This window comes from Ruditapes philippinarum, unplaced genomic scaffold (assembly GCF_026571515.1).
Source record: "Ruditapes philippinarum isolate M1 unplaced genomic scaffold, ASM2657151v2 ctg2183_1_1_1_1, whole genome shotgun sequence".
Taxonomy (NCBI): Eukaryota; Metazoa; Mollusca; class Bivalvia; order Venerida; family Veneridae; genus Ruditapes; species Ruditapes philippinarum.
This window is the reverse complement of record NW_026866770.1, coordinates 255445-276994: the sequence shown is the minus strand read 5'-3', so window position 1 is coordinate 276994 and position 21550 is coordinate 255445. Positions and strand designations below refer to the sequence as shown.

General features: G+C 32.3%; 1 protein-coding gene across 1 annotated transcript in view; it reads left to right on the top strand.

Annotated features, from left to right (window-relative positions):
- Positions 1-578: 578 nt before the first annotated feature.
- LOC132733653 (uncharacterized) overlaps positions 579-21550 on the top strand; it is a 61043-nt gene continuing 40071 nt past the window's right edge. The window contains exons 1-14 of the mRNA XM_060720313.1: positions 579-882; positions 7621-7793; positions 9680-9791; positions 10395-10591; positions 13804-14018; positions 14553-14746; positions 15075-15264; positions 15793-15876; positions 16384-16988; positions 17316-17616; positions 19125-19168; positions 19869-19958; positions 20106-20169; positions 20858-21073. Coding sequence (XP_060576296.1) covers positions 832-882; positions 7621-7793; positions 9680-9791; positions 10395-10591; positions 13804-14018; positions 14553-14746; positions 15075-15264; positions 15793-15876; positions 16384-16988; positions 17316-17616; positions 19125-19168; positions 19869-19958; positions 20106-20169; positions 20858-21073 — 2536 coding nt within the window. The 5' untranslated portion in view covers positions 579-831. The remainder of the gene's footprint in view (positions 883-7620; positions 7794-9679; positions 9792-10394; positions 10592-13803; positions 14019-14552; positions 14747-15074; positions 15265-15792; positions 15877-16383; positions 16989-17315; positions 17617-19124; positions 19169-19868; positions 19959-20105; positions 20170-20857; positions 21074-21550) is intronic.

Sequence of the window (21550 nt, the reverse complement as noted above, 5' to 3'; positions counted from 1 at the left end):
GTTATTTTTGTATATTGTAAAATGTAATTCTTCAAAAATATTAAATTTATCATGTATAATATTAAATTTATCATGTATAATTGACAAAAGAGAAATAAAAGACTTATTTGCATTCGCAACTTTTTGGCTTTCCCCAAACATATTTCGGCATATTGCGAGAAAACGACAAAGTGTTCCGAATTAATGAGAGTCAAATTTGTTGGTCGTTTTTCGTATGTTCTATATTTTTATAATGTTTTCGAAGTTGGCAATGTTAGTAAGTTAATAGTAAGTTTGTTTTAAAAAAACTCAATTTAAATTAATGCATCTCTTTTTTTTTTCATTTAATTAGACCTGAAGGTCCATCTTAATCCCGAGCCCCGAGAAATATATTGAGTCTACTAATAAAGATTACATTGTAAATTTTTTGCGCAAAGTACCAGAGAACCAATTTCTAAAAATTTTAACCTGTATTCTAAGGGATAGCGAAATATAAATTGATTTGTGTGAAATTAATCGATAACTGGGCGTTATCTATGGATTGAAATCTTCGGCATATCTCAGCTACTAAGGTATGATTAGTATTGAGTGGGTTCCGGTCACTATTTTGATTATTTCTTTCATTGAGAAACAAATTCCAAAGATAACTTTAATGGTAGTGTAAATTTTTCACCACACCAGTAACTGATTGTGTCTCGACAACACCAGATTTTGAAAAATAAAAATCTGATTTTTTGTTTTGGAATATAAAAGAAAATTATGACATCGAAGAATAGATAAAAAAAAAGAGCAGTTAGAAATACAGTGTGTTTTCATTTTTTCGATTTAAAAAAAAACGATTTGAAAACAAAAATGACGTTTAATAATTATATTCTAGGAATACTTGTTCTTGTCTATTCATTGGTAAGTGGTTATTCCATAAAAATGTGTCACTTTTTTACCTTTTTCTTTTGGCTTAAACATAGATACAAAATAATATGCCGCCAGAGAAATAATGCTTACTTAATTATTCAAACTTATTTATTATGGAGAAGTGAAAGTTACTTTCATAGTTGGTTATTTTGTATGGTAAGTAGACAGAAAGTTATATCTAGCTGTGTATTTAAAGGGACTCCGGATGGTGGGTTGTGGAAGGGTTGGGAAAGAAGGGGTATATGAGACTGGGAATATTTTTTCGAGACCTTTATACCATTTAATGAAGGTGTATTCCAAAAACCTGCGTGCCAAATTTCAGATCATTCGCTTACTCCGTTTGTTCTCTCTTTTTTTATTGTGTAAAAAGGATTAAAATTGAAAAGTTTTTAAACACTTTTAACTCAAATCAGGCGTACAGTCGCACTAGATGTCGAATTTCAAATTAATTTCAGTTTATGTTTTCTTATCTTTTTCATATTTTTTTTTAGATTTTCTGTTTCATGCGTTTTTCAACCTCAGTAAAAATACCGATTAGATTTTATTATTAACATCTATAAAATGATAAAAAATTTTTATTGCAAACCCAGGAATCCGTCGGTTTCTTTTATCTATAGATGTGTTTGGTATACATTTGTTATTACATAATTACCGCGCGCAACTTAAAGCTGATTAATGGGTTAGTCTAGACTTTTTCAAGAATGAATTGCCTACCGTATGCTCTATAAAAAATAAACAACGTCAAACAAAATAAGACTGAGCCGCGTCACGACAAAACCAACATAATGGGTTTGCGACAAGCATGGATCCAGACCAGCCTGCGCATTCGCGCAGTCTGATCAGAATCCATGCTGTTCGCTTACAGACTCTATAAGAAGTAGAGAAACTATAGCGAACAGCATGGATCCTGACCAGACTGCGCGGATGCGCAGGCTGGTCTGGATCCATGCTGGTCGCAAACCCATTATGTTGGTTTTGTCGTGACGCGGCTCAATTATTTTTAAAGAAAAAAAATCCAAAAATTATCATATCACAACGATTTTGGTGATAAATCTAATAATCACTTTATATTTGTAATGAAATGAAATGACATTATGTAATTATTTATTTTTATTTCAAGAAATATCGTAGATTGTGTAAGTAAAACAAGTAAAGTAAGAAACTAATCTTATCCATGAGCTTAGCCTCCCAATATGTAGTGGCAGGCCAGCCTGCAAATTAGTTTAGTCGGGTCAGGCTCTTGAATAATGCTTGTTGCTCATTTTTTTCTGTATTTAATATTGGTAAACTTTAAACTTCCAAATTTAAAGCAGTGCAAATTTATTACACAACGTCAGCAGGTTAAAGGTCAAGTAAGAACCGCACAAAGCTTTAATCAATTTCGTATTTCAATGGACACCGACATTATCATTCTTTATAAAAGATAACAGTTATCTTGAGATGATAATTATTGTATTATATTATATCTTAAACTTCGACTTATTCTTACCCAGATACATTTTCAGATACACAAATATCGGTTGCTTTTAATTGTAAAATACGCTCTTAAACGCAACTTAAATTTTTTTGAACATCAAAGCATTTAATTAAATTTAGTCAGTTTTTTTGTTATCATAAATTTAAATGTTTTATAAGAAGTCCAAAAAAGTCGGCCAGGGCAGTAAATAAGCAGACTGTAGTGTATTAATGTTTGACTGTTATAATGTACGAAAGACCGGTGGGGACATTTTAATATCACAAATTCAAGGTTGAAGTTTTGTGAGCTTACTTAAATTTAATGAATCTGCTATTTCAACTTCACGAATTCACTTTCTTTACAATTTAAGCATTGTAAATTTCACTGTTGTACAGCGTCCACCGGATATAGCCCAAAAAACACCGAAAACGAAAGTAGAAAGCTACACACCGAGTACACCCAAGGTAATGCTTTAACTTTTTTCTTCATCATAACTTCATTGAATTTTCCAAACTAAACAATTTTGTGAAGCTAAATGTTTCTTGTTTTAGAGCAATATTTGCTTTTGTCTGCAAATTGAATACTTTTTGTTAGATTGGTGATGAATTATAGCGTATTAGTTGACATTTGCGAACGATGTTGATATGTACAACTAAAACAAGCCCAAAACGCATTTGCTGTATCGAATTCCGCCGTTAATACAAACTATAGCTATCCCTCTACTTATATTTGAGTTCTCGCCCTTCAACTTGTGCTGTTTTTAACAAAATTTGCGGAAAACGGCCTTGCCTTGTGTACAGAGTCTAGCACGGATGTGTACGGGGTGTAGATGGAAAACTGTTAGCGATTGTACGGGGTGTAGTAGGGAAACGAATGTCATTTTCTGCAAAATAAATTCGGTACCAGAGCATATACACGTAGCTGATGAAGCAAACGATTAATGTCGGGATCAAGGATTGTGAAGTGAATGATTTTAATTTTATAAAAGATGAAAATGTTTAAATTGTAAACATGTTACGCAACATGTATATTAATTGCAGTAAACAGTTTCCGTCTAACTAAAAGTTAATAGGAAATTCGTAAAACTCAAAAGACCACAATTTCATTCCATAGTGGTAGAACATTATGTACAGCAAATTCTATAATTTGTCATAAACGATTTCAAACCATGTTTGGGTTATGCTTGATCTAAACTTGTTATATTGGGTTATTATTTCACTGGTCTTAAGAATTCATTGAAAAACAAACAAATGTTAATGAGCTTTGGTAAAATATCCGCCTTGATTAGTTAGGTTAATCATTAGATTTATCTTTTGTGGCTATAAAGTCTTTCATATTTTTTTTTACAGTCAAACTCGGGTTACCTCACTAGTGATTTCGATATTGTTTAATAAATACAATGCTTTCCATTCAGCGAGTTGGTCGGAAGACTCCTCAACATGTCTTATAAATACTGACAGACACTATTTAGATGATGGTATGACAATAAAAATTAAACGCAGCTATACTGTTAGGCTTAAAAACACTAAAAAGTTAAATTATTTACCAAATACCTCTGTATCGTCCTATAATCTATCCATGTTTAGTCTGAAATTAGATTATTTCCAATTAAAAATAATAAAAAAGACAATACTTTAAAAAATATGTGACTGCTAGATACCGTTCACATCTACTAAACCCTGTACATTAATCTACTACACCCTGTTCACTTAAATTTGTTTTCTTTGCTAGACTCTGTACACAAGGCAAGGCAGTTTTTTGCAAATTTTGTTAAAAGCAGCTCGAGTTGAAGGGTGTAAACTCAAATCTAAGTAGAGGGAGGACTATAGTTTGTGTTAAACTGCGGATTTTGATACAGCAAATGCGTTTTGGGCTTGATTTAATGGTAAATATCAACATCGTTTGCACATGTCAACACATACGCTACATTTTATCGCCAAGTTAACACAAAGTATTCAATTTGCAGACAAAAGCAAATATTGCTCTAAAACAAGAAACATTTAGCATCACAAAATTGTTTAGTTTGGAAAAATCGATGAAGTTATGATGAAGAAATAAGTTAAAGCATTACCTTAGGTGTACTCGGTGTGCAGCTTTCTACTTTCGTTTTCGGTGTTTTTAGGGGCTATATCCGGTGGACGCTGTACAACAGTGAATTTACTATTTCAACTTTACAAAATTACGTTTTCACGATTTCAACTTCATTAATTTGTGATTCAGCTATATGAAGTTCATAAATTCACGATTTCGCAACGATTTCAGCACCATGAATTCACGATTTCAAACTCACATGAATTTGTGATATCAACTTTTTGAATTCACGACAAAAACATAATTAATGAAGTGTTGTGAAGTCATGGAATTGAAAAATGTGGTACATGTGTAATCGTGAATTTGTGAAATTAAATGCAATGTGAATAATAAATTCATGAAGTTGAAATTGTGAATTCGTGAATTTGAATTGAATAATTCATGAAGTTAAAATGTCATTGAACAATAAACATTTCTATTTTTGTCATTTTTTATTTATTGACGTCACTGTAAAAAAAGCTTCGTTTCCGGTCATTGTGAAAAACGTAGTATCTTTTTTTTGCGTTTAAAGTTTCGTTTTGAATGTTTACAGTGGGGAAATGTCCCATTAATTTCTGAATTATTTTGAAAAGTAATAAAAGAAATCGCTAAAACATACGATAAATATACGATAATATAAGTGTAACACAAGTTATTAAAGCTTTTATGAAGGTTCGAAGATGCGTTAATAGTTGATGAATGTTCATGGATAATATGCGTGTTTGAAATTATTTCGTACCCTGCAAAAATACATATTTCTCTTACTTAAAATGTGTTGACTGCTTTGAAAATATTTCACTTTCAAATATGGAGAAATTTGTGACCAAGAAGATAATCCTTTTCAAAAGAGGAAAACAAACCATTACCCCACCAATTTTAAAAGATTTTCTGCCTCGTACATGTACTTAATTTCTATGATCGTAAATCATAATTTCCAACAAAATCCATATCCCAAATGGGTTTTAGAGCATTGGTCATTTTAAAAGTGCTGTTCGTGACCAATTCTAATGATGTAAAGATTAATCATTACAATTTTGTAATCGAGTCAGGGTCGTGATTTCGCCACCTTTATATTATATGTTCTATAATTTCGTTCATAGACTGATATTTCTGTTTTTCATTAACCATTTGAACTGACCTACACCATTTTGCTTATCATAAAGTAAACTAGGTCGAGTGCTCATGTGGCTCAAGTTGATTAAGAGTTGATTATTGAATCATGGTCACATTTTAGAAATTCAATAGATAACTAGGCGTGGTGAGGTATCTTTCGATTAAAATAAGGTCGATGGGTCAAATGCTTGAATGTTCTGATTTCAACATAAAGTTTGCTGAGAAATAAAACGTAAATATATTCATTTCAAACATTTCGTAATTGAATTCGAGTAAGACGTTCATTTCGCAAAATAATTATTTTTTATTCTATTTTTTTTTCTTGTCCGAACCTTTCGCATTTAGCATTAACACCTTTTCACGAAACAGGCAATTTATGAATATCAATCGGAATAAACCCATTGCTAATTATACTTGTAGCATTTCAAGACAAAACAAAATATGTTCTATTGCAATTAACATTGTTTCCAGTATATATAACCAATACCATTAATGCATGATATACATACAATAAATTTGTTTAATTTTAGATATCAAAACTGTATACACATTTGTAAATCACTTTGGATGAAAGAAAATGAACAATCCTTAAAAATACTGTTTAAGTACGCACCAAATACGGTATAAGACATATATTTACACAAATGATCCGTCTTTGATATGGTATTTCCTTTTACAGATTTACGGCCCCCTTGAAGAGCCTTAAATCCATCAGATAATATTGAAATACCTTACGTGACAGGTCATTTGTTACTCAAAAGATCATAAAATATGGGTAACTGACACTGTTTTATATACAAACATGTGCATCGTTTTTACCCTACTCAGAATGTGCATGCGCATGCGCGAAATGCAATATCCGTTACTATGCAACTCGTATGGTAAAAAGGTCTATATTTAAAAAACTGGAGACAAATATGTCTGTTACAACTGGAAATGTTTCCTTTCATATTCGGTCAAAATATAGAGGGATGCGGACTTGTCCATCTTTAAATATAGATTAAACCAACTTAATTATTTGAGTTGAATATACATTAAACCATAATTCATCATTTTAGGGGAAAATTTCAAACTATATGCCGGTACTGACTGAATAAACAGTGCATCTTGGCCTGCAACTGGTCGCATGCGTAAATTATGTTGTCGCTAAGGGTTAATTAAAGCTTTCCCTTTAACAAAAAAACATACGACAATATGGCGGGAAAAAACACCAAAATCTTAAATCCATCATCGGACAAAATGCAGATCAAAATTATTTTCATATGCTTTAAGCTGGTAAATTCCGTTATAAAGTCAATGTTAGTTTGATAAACATTTCCAGTTATGACACTTCTGTAGCGGTGTTTGCGATAGATGAAAGGATTTTCGTGACAAAATGATATCTATGTTTCCGTACTTACTGTCCGAAAGTTATTGGATCACAGAGAACGGGCGATGAGGTTAAAGCCTTTGGTTATTGTAATGGATGGCTCTAATGTTGATAAATGTTTATCAACTTTATCATAACGATTTCTGTAATAAATATTTCAACAGCGTTAACATTAATATCATTTTTTATCGTTTGAAGTCCAGCTACGATTGTCCATCTTTGTTTATTTGTTGTTTTTTTTTTTTTTTTGTGGTTGTGTATTGAGGGGGTGTTAATTTTTTTGTTGTTGTTTTTTTTTTTTTTTTTTTTTTGGGGGGGGGGGGGGGGGCTAAATGTAAACATAACAATCAAAGTCAGTAAGTTGTGTGTGTTTTTTCGTTTGTATTTGTTTGTTGTTTTTTTTCCACATTTTCTCTTGAAGGTCATATTCTCTCTTGAAGGTCATCTTTTCTCTTGCAGGTCAGATTTTTTTTTGAAGGTCAGATTTTCTTTTTAAGTCTTAAACGTTTTTTTTTCTTACCTAAATAGCTAAATTTTTCATGCAATATATTAACAACAGCAACAACAACAACAACAAAAGCACGATGTTTTATTTATAACACTGCATTTAGTTTTGCGAATTTAAAAATGCGAGATTATGATATTTGAATACGACAGATATTGCATCTTTTACTATAAATTTAGCAAATCATGAATGAAACTAGTTCTGTTGACATTACAGACTGATGTTGTGCTGGGTGAAGGGAAACTTTCGATTAACCTGTTAAACTATAATAATTTTGGAGGCACAACCTATGGAGGGCACTGTTGTGACGGGTATAGCTTCGCCGGATCCGGGTGTTTTGTGGGAATATGTGACCATAGGATTACACTCTGTGTATCGGATTCCAACAGGTAAATACGATTTAACAATAAAAAAGTCTTAAATTGAGACGCGTCACGACAAAACCAACATAATGGGTTTGCGACCAGCATGGATCCAGACCAGCCTGCGCATCCGCGCAGTCTGATCAGGATCCATGCTGTTCGCTATCAGTTTCTCTACTTGTTATAGGGTCTGTAAGCGAACAACATGGATCCTGATCAGACTGCGCGGATGCGCAGGCTGGTCTGGATCCATGCTGGTCGCAAACCCATTATGTTGGTTTTGTCATGGCGCGGCTCAATTATTACTCATTGTACTTTCAAGCACATCCATGTACATGCATATACACACTGCTAATTTTTAGCAATTAGATACAAGGATAAGGCCTATATAAAGATCAGCTTTCGGTTATGATCCTTTTCCATTCATTTCATATGTTGTAAAGTTTTATTTGTAAATTGTAAATGTGTATACTTGTTTGAAATTTTATTTGTAAATTGTAAATGTGTATACTTGCTTGAAATAAACTATGTTTAAACTAAAATGCTAAAAGTCTTTAAGTATGCTTAAATTTATGAAATGTGTTTTTGCCTGGTCATATTTACTCATTTAGTACAGGCAGAATTAAGTTAAACGTAACATAAAATAAAAAAAATGTAAAAAAATAGAGGATATTCAAGTTTTTTTTTTCAACAACAACATGATTTGTTTTCATCGAGTGGTAGGGCTTATGAATGAGTGGCGGTAGCCACGAGTGAAATATGATAATTTTCATACCTCAAGATGAAAATAAATCCATTATTAATTTAAAAAACTTGAATTTCCTATTTATTATATAATTTTTCTGTTTATTGACCTTAAATTTGTAATACTTCCCCTTTACTTTTGTGCATTGGCTGAATTTAGATGAAAGTAGTCTGTCAAGACATCAGTGAAAATTCGGAAAATACAATATATATTTTCACTGCAGTGAAAAATAAATTTTTACAGTGAAAATACGGAAAACGAAAATACGCAGTTTATTTCAGCAATATTTCTAAATATTTCATTTACATATAAACATATAATAAATAAAAATACGTCATGGTTATAAAACCATTTAAATATAGGAACGACATGCGTCTTTTTTATTTGTTAGCTAATACAATAAAAATCTGGGACTCTATCATTGTACTTAATTTGCGTAGGCGATGCACCTAATGCACAAGTAAAAAAACGTAATCGAATTAGGTAAAATTCGGCTTTTAAGATGAATTAATGGGTGGATTGATAAATGCGTGCCACCATTCTTTAAGTGTTCCAACTGCTATGTAAACATTCAACTGGTCATATCTAGGCACGGGATTACGTTGCATAAAATGTAAAGTGTATATATAGCAGATAAAAATCCATCTTAAAGCCTATAGTAAAACGTAAATAAAGTTTTTGATAAATTTATGGCAGCAGCTATCACGTTGAGTAAAATACACACGTCATGATGCTTTCAAAAACAAATTTGTCAGGCAGTAGACGCGTGAATGAGAAACAAAACCATTCAAATTGTTCAATATCATATAATATGCTTATAAATTACTCATTTCAATAGTTTACTTAACAGCTTGTTCCGTTACATTTAAAGAATATCTTTTTTGAAGGGAAATACATTCAAAGAAACGGCTTTTGATATTTAGTAATGACAGGTTGATCACGAGTTATCTCCCTTTTTAAAGAAAGACGCCATTTGTAAAAGCTACAAAGAGGCATAGCTATTTATTTCATTTCCAATTTTGTCAGGAATAGACTTTTATTTATGAATACTTTTATATTCAAATTCGAACGAAGCAAGTGCTCATACCCACCCAGAGTAAAAAAAACAACACAAAAACAAAACGAACAAACAAACACAAAGTTTATTTTATTTTTTGTTCAATTTTAGTCCGTCTTATTTCTGTGACATTGGCACGAGATACATCACTGCTCCGAGCAACGAAAATGTGAACACTTTCACACCAGCTGATGCTCAACGATTCTCTTTAAAGTCATGGCCGGTAAGTATGGTTTCAATCAATCGCAACTCTTCGTCCCTTTCCGTCAAACTTCGGAATAATTTAACAACTTAAAGGTCATAGACCTCTAAATTTAATTTCATTTATCAGTCATCTGTCGCCAAGAGACTTACCTAATTTACATGTATTTAAAATTTCACAGTCAGTGGTTCTTATAGATTTGAAATTAACAAGATGATAAAAGACCAAAAACCGTCACTTAGTATCAGACTTTGATAGTCACATTTTTCATATGGATTGGGGTTTGGTAAATTAGCAATATACATGTATTAAACATTTTATTACTATATTGAGTTACGATTTAATTACGTTTGTATGTGCAATAATATATATTCTTGGCCATTTTGTTGGTTATATGTGATTAAATAAATACGAATTTTTTATATGTACATACATGTTACATGCATCATTCTTTTTCTTTTCTTTTTTCTTTTTTGCTTTGTTTTGGAATACGGAATCTACTTATTTAAACACTATAGCAATCCTTTTGCCAATTTAAGTATTGATTCACTGTTAAAATCAATATTGATTTTTTGTTGCTTTTTTACTGCTGTTAATCAGAAAAAAAAACTAAATGTTTTCTAGACTGGAGGAGAAGTTAAGATTGTGGTGACAGTGGAAGATATTGATACAAATACTACCAGTGGAGAATTGATATATCAACTGGTTGACATCCTGAAGACCACGGTTAAAGTTGGAACACCAGAATTCAATAACTCATTGGCAACACCAACAACGTTGAACTTGACCGGTACAAGATACACCAACGAACCACCGACAAGGTGAGGCATTTATTAATATGTATAAACAATTAATATGATTTGGCACATTGCTTTATTTAGGTTGTTTGTTAAGATATACAACCCATCCTGAACTCGGTATGGTTTAATAAATAATGATATTGATTTTTAAGCAGGGTCTTTCAAATTTGAAAGACCCTGATTTAAGTCTTTGGATTTTCATCAAAGAATTCCAAAGTCTTTATGGCTTACAACAAGTATATACATGTATGATATAAATTTTTCTATTAAAGCAGCATGCCTCCAGATTCATGCAAAATTTCATTATTTTTTTTTAAATGTATTAAAAAGTAAAATACTGTCAAGTAAACAAAGAAAGTAATTAACCAATTGCAAACGACACTTAAAATCAACGAGAATTGCCAAAAATAGGTCAAAATATGCAAAAACAGCCCTTATTGCGTTAGTCACGCAGTACGGTGAAAAATACTGCATTAACAGTCACTAAACGCATATAAGTTAACATATAGATTATTACTTCTTGAACATTTTTACTTTTCTTAAAATCGTGGTACATTTTTCTCAAGTTAGATTTTCTTGAAATATTTGGGTTCATTTTGAGGCATTTAGCTTAATAAAATGAGAAAAATCGGTTAAGCCTTAGCGTGCAAGCAGAAACTAAATTTACCCATGCGACCATGAAGTGCAGACAACGATCTGTGCCGTCTGGCCATGGTCTGCACTGTCGCTTTACAATCAATAATCATTTTGAAATTTCCCTAAAATGATAAATGGTTTTGTCCAGATTGAAAGATGAACAGTTCCATTAAAATTTTTTATCAGGTTATGGGTTTAAAACTATATAACATGGGAATGTCGCTCATATAACATGAGGTTGTTCTTGTTGTTTTTTGTTTTTTTCTTATGTAATAGACGCCGGCAAAATGTACAAGCGGTTTATTACATAACTTTAAGTTGTTGTCATTTAACCGACATGGGTTTGAAATGTTGAATTTCTATCAATTTTATAGCACTTGTTATGTAAAAATACCATATAACAGTGTGCTGAAAAGTAATAAAAAGTCAAAAACGAGATAAGACATGCTATTAGGACAGAATCAAACTTTTTGAACCGTACTCGTACTTCTTAAATTTTTATTGTTAATTCATTACGTAATTTCAAATCTCAAGATAATGTCAAAAATGACACATCCGACGTCAAAGGATAGGCTTTAACAGTAATCACGAGGTGTGCCTCTTTAAAAAATGTTTTGTAAAATTTTAATCCAGGCTAATAAATAGAATTTGAGATAAGAAATCCCTCCGCAATGTTTAAAGAATGCTTCAAATATCTATATAAAACTCATTTACCATTCTGAGAGTTCTTCAATTAACTGAATGAAAACCAAAAAAGGTTAGTCATTCCAAAGGAATACTTTAATCTGTTGTATCATGGTTGCAAATAAAGTTGGATATCAAAGATTGATTTTATCGTTTGTGTACGCAATAAGAAACCAATATCGCAACATTTTGTTGACAGTCTGTAAGTTGTGTAAAGAATATGTTTGCAGTTCATTTCCGTTTTTTGTGGCTAAAGTGGTTTGAGTACAGTGTACTCAGTTGAGCGTTTAGCCGTATTCCGTATGTTGACACCAATACAAGTTCTGTCAACCTCGACATTTTCCGTATCCAATATTTATTGCAACATCAAAGCATATTGCTTACTTCCCCTCGAAGCGTGCACATCGTTGCATTGGCAGAAGATTTGAAGACTTGGGATGGCGAGAAAAAATATCAGAACTTGTTCTACGGATCATGCCAGCTAGCTGCCGGTGTCCTGACTAATGCCGAGGGGAGAGTGACCATACGATGCAGTCAGAGACGATGAGGATGGTGTCCTAAGGTGCCTAAATCCCTGACACAGATAGACAGCTTCTAAGGCAGGCCCTTTGCTTGGCACCAACAGTCCTTTTAAGAACTACCTCCTTTCTGCATTGCCTAAGTTTGCTGCAAAGTTAGGTTCTCATTGGCCGCCAAACAGTGACCTACTTTTGGCTCAAAATTTATATCTTTAGTCAAATATACATTCCATAATTTATACAATAATTTATATATATATACATGTATAAATCCACAATGATGATTAGACGATTTTATAAATCTCTGGGAATCTGAAATGTTAGCTTAGTTGTAAACTTTCCCGCTAAATTAATTATGTGACATTTTAACCATTGAAATGACGATAGTAAAAATAAGTTATTGACATTTTCGTCTGCACTCTCTTAACAAGACGCATGTGCAAGAACACCACGTACAGTCCTATGAAACACAAACGAAAAATTACCGAATAATAATCACTTGAATATTAACGAGAAAAAATCACAGACATCAAAAATGGGAAAGTGTGCGAAATCTCATCCAAATTAATTGTAATTGTATTTACTGATATCTTAAAAAATGCCATTAATAAAATTATAATCGGCCCTTTCCGGTTATGTTATGTCCTTTTTGCGGAAAGGGAACTTTTCCGATATCTAGTCATAACGGATACTTTGTATTAATCACAAAAGTTAGCTCCCCTTTATACAAATCTCCGCTTGTTTTGGTCCTCATAAAATGCGGTTCTGTTTTGAAATGTGTAATTTGGTTTGTATACTTTGTATATAATTATATCTTTATTTTTAATCTAAGTAATTTGATTCAGGATAACCAGGTACATAATAGGGCCTATATCATGACATGATATTCTGGCATAATCACTAGCTAAACGCCGTTTTTTCCGGTACCTTCTGTACATTCCAGAAGTTAGCTCTTTGGAATTCGCAAAAGATTTGTGCTATATGTGCTGCATATTTTATTTAAAATACATATGGGTTTTATGTTGACAGTGTTTAACTGCCAATAAAGCAGCACACCTCCAGATTCATCCTAGTGTTCATGAAAATTTTGAAAATCAGAGACATAGATGTCTCTGTGAAAATGTATGAGAAAATAAAATATTGTTAAGAGTTGAGCCATGGACTTTGTCTAATCAAGTCTATGAGTGAACAAACTCTGTGCCAATGAAAGGAAATTTGCACATTGCAGACAACACATTCAATCCAAGTAAATTACCAAATAAAGGTCAAAATATGCTAAAATAGCCCTTACTGTGTTAGTCACACAGTTGAAATATCATGTAACAAATACAGAAAAATCACTCATTCATTGCATATAACATGTAAATCACCATTGTCCCTTTGTGTATATTACAGTTTGTCAATGAGCTACTCTGTCACATATGACACCTATGATAGCTACTATCTACCAATTGGAGGGAGCCAGACTAAAACTTGTAGAGGAACCAATGAGTGTGGGAACCATTCCTGGTGTACACAGACCAATGGGAATGTTTGCTTGTATGGATGGGAGGGGCCAAATTGTAACACACCTACTCCAGGTGGACGAGCCGACTGTAGTATTGATGCAGGTATATTAGATTTATGATGCATACATGTAATCAAAAATAAACAAAGAACTTTGTTACATTTTCACTTGCATAAACTTTCTATGAATTAGCATTATTATTATTAGCATTGTTAAAAGAAAATTGTATGTTATAAACAGCAATAACGAAAAAGAGTATTTCTATAGTCTTGTCACCACTATGTTATCATAAAATTTGGACCGAAATGATTATTTATTATGTTGAAATATGCATTGTATTTTATTTGAAATGTGTTCAAAAACCATGAAAGATAAAGTGACACACACCAAATTTGACCTTTCCATATTTTTCTATTTTGGTCTGTTGATAATGACAAAAATAAAATAAAATAATAAAATAAAAGCTGTTTGTTGTATAATATAATTATATTTAGTAGTCAGTGCCTGCTGTTTCAGCAACATTTTTAGTATTAAAAGGTTTGTAACATTTGTTAAGTTAGATCTAAAATATTTTAGTATTTCTGACTGAATAATTCAGATTTTTTTTAATGAATTACTTTCAATTTATTTTTTGCAGACCTTGATGTGTTCATACCTGGTAGATGGGAAGGAGAATTCAGATGCCCCGCAGACTGTGGTTCGAACACCAGTGTTACTTTAGATCTTACCCAGTCTGTATCCAATGAGATATCAGGAAACATACTCGTTCACCAACAAAAGATCCCGGTGATGGGCTCATATGCTTCATATACTAAATACCTTACATTACAGGTACAATTGTTACATCGATTTCATCATTATTTTAAGTTAGACAATATGCCTGTTTTAAGGTATTACATCCGTCAATACATCAAAAGTGATTTGTAACCCATAATTTCTTAAGTGGACTTGTCAGGTTTTCATTTTGGAACAGTCCATTTCAATTTGAGAGATAACAAGATAGAAAAAAATCATTTAGTTAATCAACAGTATAGTGCTTGGTCATATTGATATTTTTTGTTGTGACCAGATGGGTAATGATTTTGATTCAGAATATAGAGCAAAGATAAGTTTTTTATAAACAGATCTCACAACTCTAAAATCTATATTTCATCTCCAGAACAAACGACCCGTGTTGACAAGTGTTGGCGGAGAAACTTATACGCAGGTTGAGGTGAACGGAAAACTAACATCGTCGTTGAATATGATTGGTGCCGTCATGTTTGTATCGAACCTGCAGAAAGCATCGTGCCATGGCACTGAGAGTAACCTCAAAGAAACATGTGTCATGTACATGAGGAGAACAGCTGGTAAGTTGCTGTGTATGCCAGGGGTGGCAAAATCGATTGTCCATGTTGCTCAGGTTGTCCTACAACCTGTGCGGATATGGGGACATTTTTCATAATTTACTACATAAGTATCATACTGACAAGTTAAGAAATGTTTCAGATAAAAAGGACAAGTAAGTCAAAATCAAATTTTGCGGCCCCTGTATAATACATGTATAATTATTAAAAATAAATTTGTCAATAAAAAATACTGTTTTTGATATTTTACTTCCTATTTGCTGGTTTAATTAATGAATATTTTGTTTTTAATGTTTCATTTTCCTTCACATACATGTACTTTTATCAAAAAAAACGTATTTGGTATTTACTATTGTGAAAGTGTCTTCTTCTATGAAAAAGCACATGGCACTTAAATGGAAGATATACGAAAAAATGCAGAAATCATTGGTAATTCATGACCTGTATAGTTTTGCCACTACCTATAGATAGACAAAAATGAAAATCATTAAATTTATTATATGGTTTCAAGAGGATTGTGTTGACTTTCAGCATATTTTGATGGCTGCAATGGACATGGGCAGTGTTGGAGATATGGCCCACATAGAAATGACTTTATGTGCTGCTGTGACAAAGGTATGTATATAATATTTCATGAACCCTTAGCATGGTGTAGGCAACATATTCTATTCATGCAATCATTGCAGTACAAGATCTGACAACACAACTGTTTTGTCTGATCACAGTCTGCACTGTTTGCTGTTATAAATACATATTTTGAAATTCAAGCTAAAAATGGCAAATGGTGCTGTCCAAATGGAAAGATGGACAAACATGATAAAAAGGGTGAAAGATAGTCTTTTTCTCAGGCCTCTAATGTATAAAGTTATGTGTTTATCATCCAAAATTTCATCTGATGCTATTGATATGCAAGATTTTTATGCTCAATCAAAAATCTGCTTCTTTAACTGGACGTTCCTTTTTCCTTCATTCGTTTGAAAAAATATTTTACATGTTGAAAAGATTGATTTTATTTATAAAATGGTTTCGAGTGCGTTTGCATAATGTTATTTTAGAAACTGCTTGAAATTTTATTTGATTTTGCTCTTGTTGTATTATTTATAAATATTTTTGTACTTTTAGACTATGCTGGGGATAGATGCGAGACTCACCTAACAACTACAACAACAACAACTACCACCACAACTACGACTACAACTACCCCCACCCCAACAACCACAAAACCGTCAACCTCCACTACCACTCCTACAACAACTTCGACTACAACAACAACCACACCATCAACAACAACAAGTACTTCAACAACATCAACTACTACGACCCCATCCACAACTTCGACAACCTCAACTTTGGCACCAACAAGTTCATCCACCACTGTTAAGGCTACTACATCTACATTACCATCAACTTCAACAAAGGTCACATCACCAACAACTTCATCGACTACCAGATTACCTTCAACCACAACCAAAGCTTTTACTGTAGCAGTAACCACAGCTTCGACATCTGCCTCCACATCAACCACAGCTTCTACATCAACCGCTGCTCCTTCCACAGCTTCAACCACTAAATCAACTACAAAGAGCACACCAACTTCAACAGTCAAACCAACAACGTCTTCTACCACTAGTACAACAGCTTCCACTTCAACAAGCACATCCACTTCCACCTCTACAAGTACATCTACAACCACTACCACACCATCAACCACAACCCAAACTACAAAGGTATGTTTGAACTTAAAAGACTATTTTCATATGCAAACTTAGTTCCAAGTTGTTTGATGCTTCTGTGTTAAAATGGATTGAGGGTTATGTTGATCATTATGACTTTGACAAAGTATTTTCATGAAGTCCATAATTTTTGTTATCTTTTTCTTACTTTGACATATTTCCTAACAATTATGAATGATTTTGTTCAGATTGAAAGATGGAAATGTCCATTAAAGGTATTCAGTGTGATAAGTATTAACTATGTTATCTTTTTACTTCAGCCTTCAACTCTATCCACTACTATAAAATTAAAAGGATTAACTTTGTATCTTTTTACTTCAGCCTACAACTCAATCCACCACTAAATTGACAACACCGACAACGTCAACTACAGCAAGTACGTCAACAACAACATCCAGCACTGTAACAACACCGACTACAACCAAGACTACAAAGACGTCCACAACAACACAACCGACAACAAGTACACAAATGTCGACCATTGCTTGTACACCAATTCACAACTGTAGTGTACACTATGGCTGTGGCCCGCAGGGACAGAAAATCTGTGCACCGGGCTGGACAGGTGCTCACTGTGATCAGCAAATTAACCAAGGATTAGCCGATTGTGATGTTTATGACTGTAAGTTGGTTGTTTTAAATATAGTCAGTAAACTCCACTTGTAAAAATATTCAAGGGACTGCCAAATTTATATCATCATATCTGGATATCGCTTTATCAGATAAGCAGTCCAATAAGATGTTGATGGAATTTATTACATTCTATTATTTAATGAAAGATAAATCCTTACCTTTTTTATTGACATATTTATGTTTTATTTTTAAAAAAAATATTAATTTTTTATTTTGCTCTTGAAACTATTGAAATCCACTTTTCCTTACCTGTTCATACTTATCTTCAACATCCTATTGCTAATTCAGATTTTTATTTATAGTGTCAACAATAACATAAACTTCTTATGATGTTCTTGGCCAATTTTGTAAATGGCCAATAAAGTCAAAAAGCCTAAAATATAAATTCTAAAAATTTACATAGATTAAGTGACTCACCTGAAATGGAAAAATCTGCAAAGGATAAAACAAAAATATACTCAGAATTCAATTAAAAATTGATGGTTTGTGCAATTCTTAGCCTGATTTTAGTTTTTTTCATTTTTGGATTTGTTTGCACATTAAAAATGGATAAAAGATGACAGAATGATTTGAACAGTTGCACATCTGACAAATGGTTACAAAATCTTGGAAAAATGTTTCTAGTCCTGTCATGTCAAAAAACTGAAGTTGACTCCTTTTAAAGATCATTTTGTTGAGACAGGGGTTAGTCACTATATACAGTGTAACTTCTGAAAACCGAACACCTGCGGGACTAGCCAAGAAGTTCGGAATTTGGAAGTTTCCGGAATTCAGAAGTTCGGAATTATCTGAACAAAGTACAATTATTATACATCAACTGTTTTATAGTAAGACATGATGAAAAATATAAAGCTGATTAAATTAACAAAATAGCACTATTATAGGACTTTTAATACTTTTAATTTCATGATCACATATAACTGAATTTGCTTATACAATAGCATAATGTTAATTATCACAATTTATCCTTTAGTATATTTCATATACATGTAGTACCTGCTATTGACCTGTATTTTTTCATTTCATCACATTATTTTTCTCAATTTCTTAATTTTCACACTTTAAACAAGTGTTTGATATGCTTGACATGTTGCAATTCTAATAAGTGTCAAGATAAATGGGTACTGTTAATTGGAAGATACTGACATTTTGAAGGTTTTACAATTACAAATATAATATTCCCTTCACACCTTTTTAAATTTCCGGATTTTGGAAGTAAATTTTAATTGATATAATCCAAATTTTACCAGAAAATCGTTCGGAATTCAGAATTTAGAAGTTCCGTAATTCAGAGGTTTTGATTACATAGAAAACAGAAGGAGAAATTTCGGGACTCTGAAATTTGTTCGGATTTCAGAAGTTTCCGGATTTTAGAAGTTCCGGAATTCAGAAGTTACACTGTATATCATTATACTGACTATTTGAAAGCTTTGGTTTTTCTAAAATATATATTGTAGGAAAAATATAGTATCAAATGCATTTTTTATGTAATTTCAGTGGATGTGTTTTTGCCGAGTGAATGGAGAGGAAACTACACTTTTGATTGATGACAAAAGGAGATCACCCTTCATCTAAAACATCAAAAAATTTTCCTCGCCCATGGGTTTGTGGGAAAGACTGTATTTTGAAAAACAAAAAATAGAAAGGGCCCGGGCACCCCCCTTCTTAAAATTTTTTTAAAGGACAATGCTATAAGTAGCCAAATAGCAAATCGAAATTTCACTAAAGTAACTTTAAATGGACGAGTTCAAAGCTCCGTGTTCATCGATGGGGCTGCCATATTTCTTGAAGCTTCTGGCAAAAGGAATTGTCCAATGGAATTAAGAAGAACTGCAGGTAAGAGTGTTCAATTAACCCTAAGGTTATAAATGTAGAATTAAACTGGGACAGCTCTAAATCAGTGAAATAAATCTTTGAAAAAAATCAAACTTAACAAAAATAAAGAACTTAAATTACTAGTTGTATCACCAATTTTCACCTATCACTAACAAAGTAATAACATTTCTGTATACTGTGAATTCACTAGATTTGAGGTTTTGTCACAAAGTACATTTTTGTTAGTTCCTAAATTCATTGAATGTCTATGTTTGCTATAAAAGTAAAATGCAAATCATGTAATGCAAAATGAACTAACAGCAGACAAATGAAATTCTGTTAGATCTTAAATTCCTTAATTGACCTTACAATTCACAAAAATATGGAAATAAGTGCCTCACAATGTTTACTTTATCTACTTTTCAGTGTTTACACAAGAAAATTGGTGCAGCGGTCATGGTTCTTGCCAAAGATATGGAACAACTAAAAGCGAGTACATCTGTTGCTGTGATGCTAGTAAGTAATATTTATGTTTAAAAAAAAACATTTAGAACTTCAAAATTTTTAGAAAGGGTAATTTATTTTTAAATTTTCTTTCATTTTGTATGAAGAAGGAAACAAAAGTTGATTTCCAATGGCTGTAAACATAGGTTATTGTTTCAGTTTCTCAAATTAAGTATGGGTTTGAGCCCTGATACGGACATTCCTATGGTTACACTACAAAGTGGTATCCAAGGAAGCTGAATATGAGGCCTATTCTTAATTTTAACATTTGATCCTCATTTACAGTAAATCATTCCTTTATTGAATATATCAATTAAAGATGATATAAAGGTTTTCTTCTGTTTGCACAGAATTAAAATACAACAGTTGACAAATGTTGCCATTTTCATATTGATTTGTTTGACAACCTCAACTTTCAGTAGCTCAAAATCCTCTTTTATACCATAGAAAATGAATCAAGAGCTGTATTATTTTTATCCCATATATCTGTCTGTTTTTGTACAGACTTGTTTTTGTACTGACAATTTTTTCCCAATCATTCCATTGTATAAGCTAGAGCCTTAATTCATTCTGTCTGATAAAGAACCTCATGCTGAGAATGTTAAAGTATGACCTTGACCCCTAAAAGACCTTGACACTCAAGGTCATATTTTCAATATTCAGGAAATGTGTTATTTATTTATATATTAGGGACATAGGCTTCATAATTTACAAGCACATCATAGTCTTCGATGAAATTTCAGGTCATTTGAAGGTCATTGTACGTTTTACTTAACATGTAGTTTCTATTTATAGTATTTGAGAAATGTACATCCATTGAAACAGATATATCACAATATTTATGTCTTTGCAGATTTTCAAAATGAGCTAGAAAAACATTGGCTTAAACTAACATATACAAATATTTTCAGAGTATACAGGCAACCACTGTGAGGTGGAGATAACAACTTCTACGACAACCACAACCCAAGCAACCACCACCATTAAACCATGCACACCTGTGAACAACTGTACTGCACATTACACCTGTGGACCGAGGGGCGAGAAAATCTGTAGGACCGGTTGGACTGGTCTAAATTGTGACATTCTGATAACAGACAGTCCTGCAGACTGTGATATATTCAACCGTGAGTAGTTTCTGGGTTTTAAGAAAAAACAGTTTTATAATGTTTCTTCTTTTTTTTTCAAAGGGACTCTCTCTACTGAGGTTTTTTGACATGACCGTACTTGAAATAATTTGTTTCAAGATTAATATTCCATTCCATTGCAATGCTTTTCACTCAGATTTGGCTAGGAATAGCAGTAAAATAAGATTTCAATTTATTTCTGAGCATATTTCTTAATTATTTTTTGCATATCTTTTTGTTTTAAATGCCAAAGTTGATCTATGTAAGAAATGTTTTTGGTTTTTGGACCTAAAGGGGGATTTCCCTTTTTTAAAAACGTTTTATTAAAGTTTAAAGGACAAAAAGGCTGTTTTTTGCTACAACCCCTTAAAAAAAATCTACAAAACCCCAATTTCCCTTAAGAATTGCATGAAAGAATGACTGTGAAAACTGATTTTTAAAATCTCATTTTTTTGGAAATATAAGAGAAATATCTAG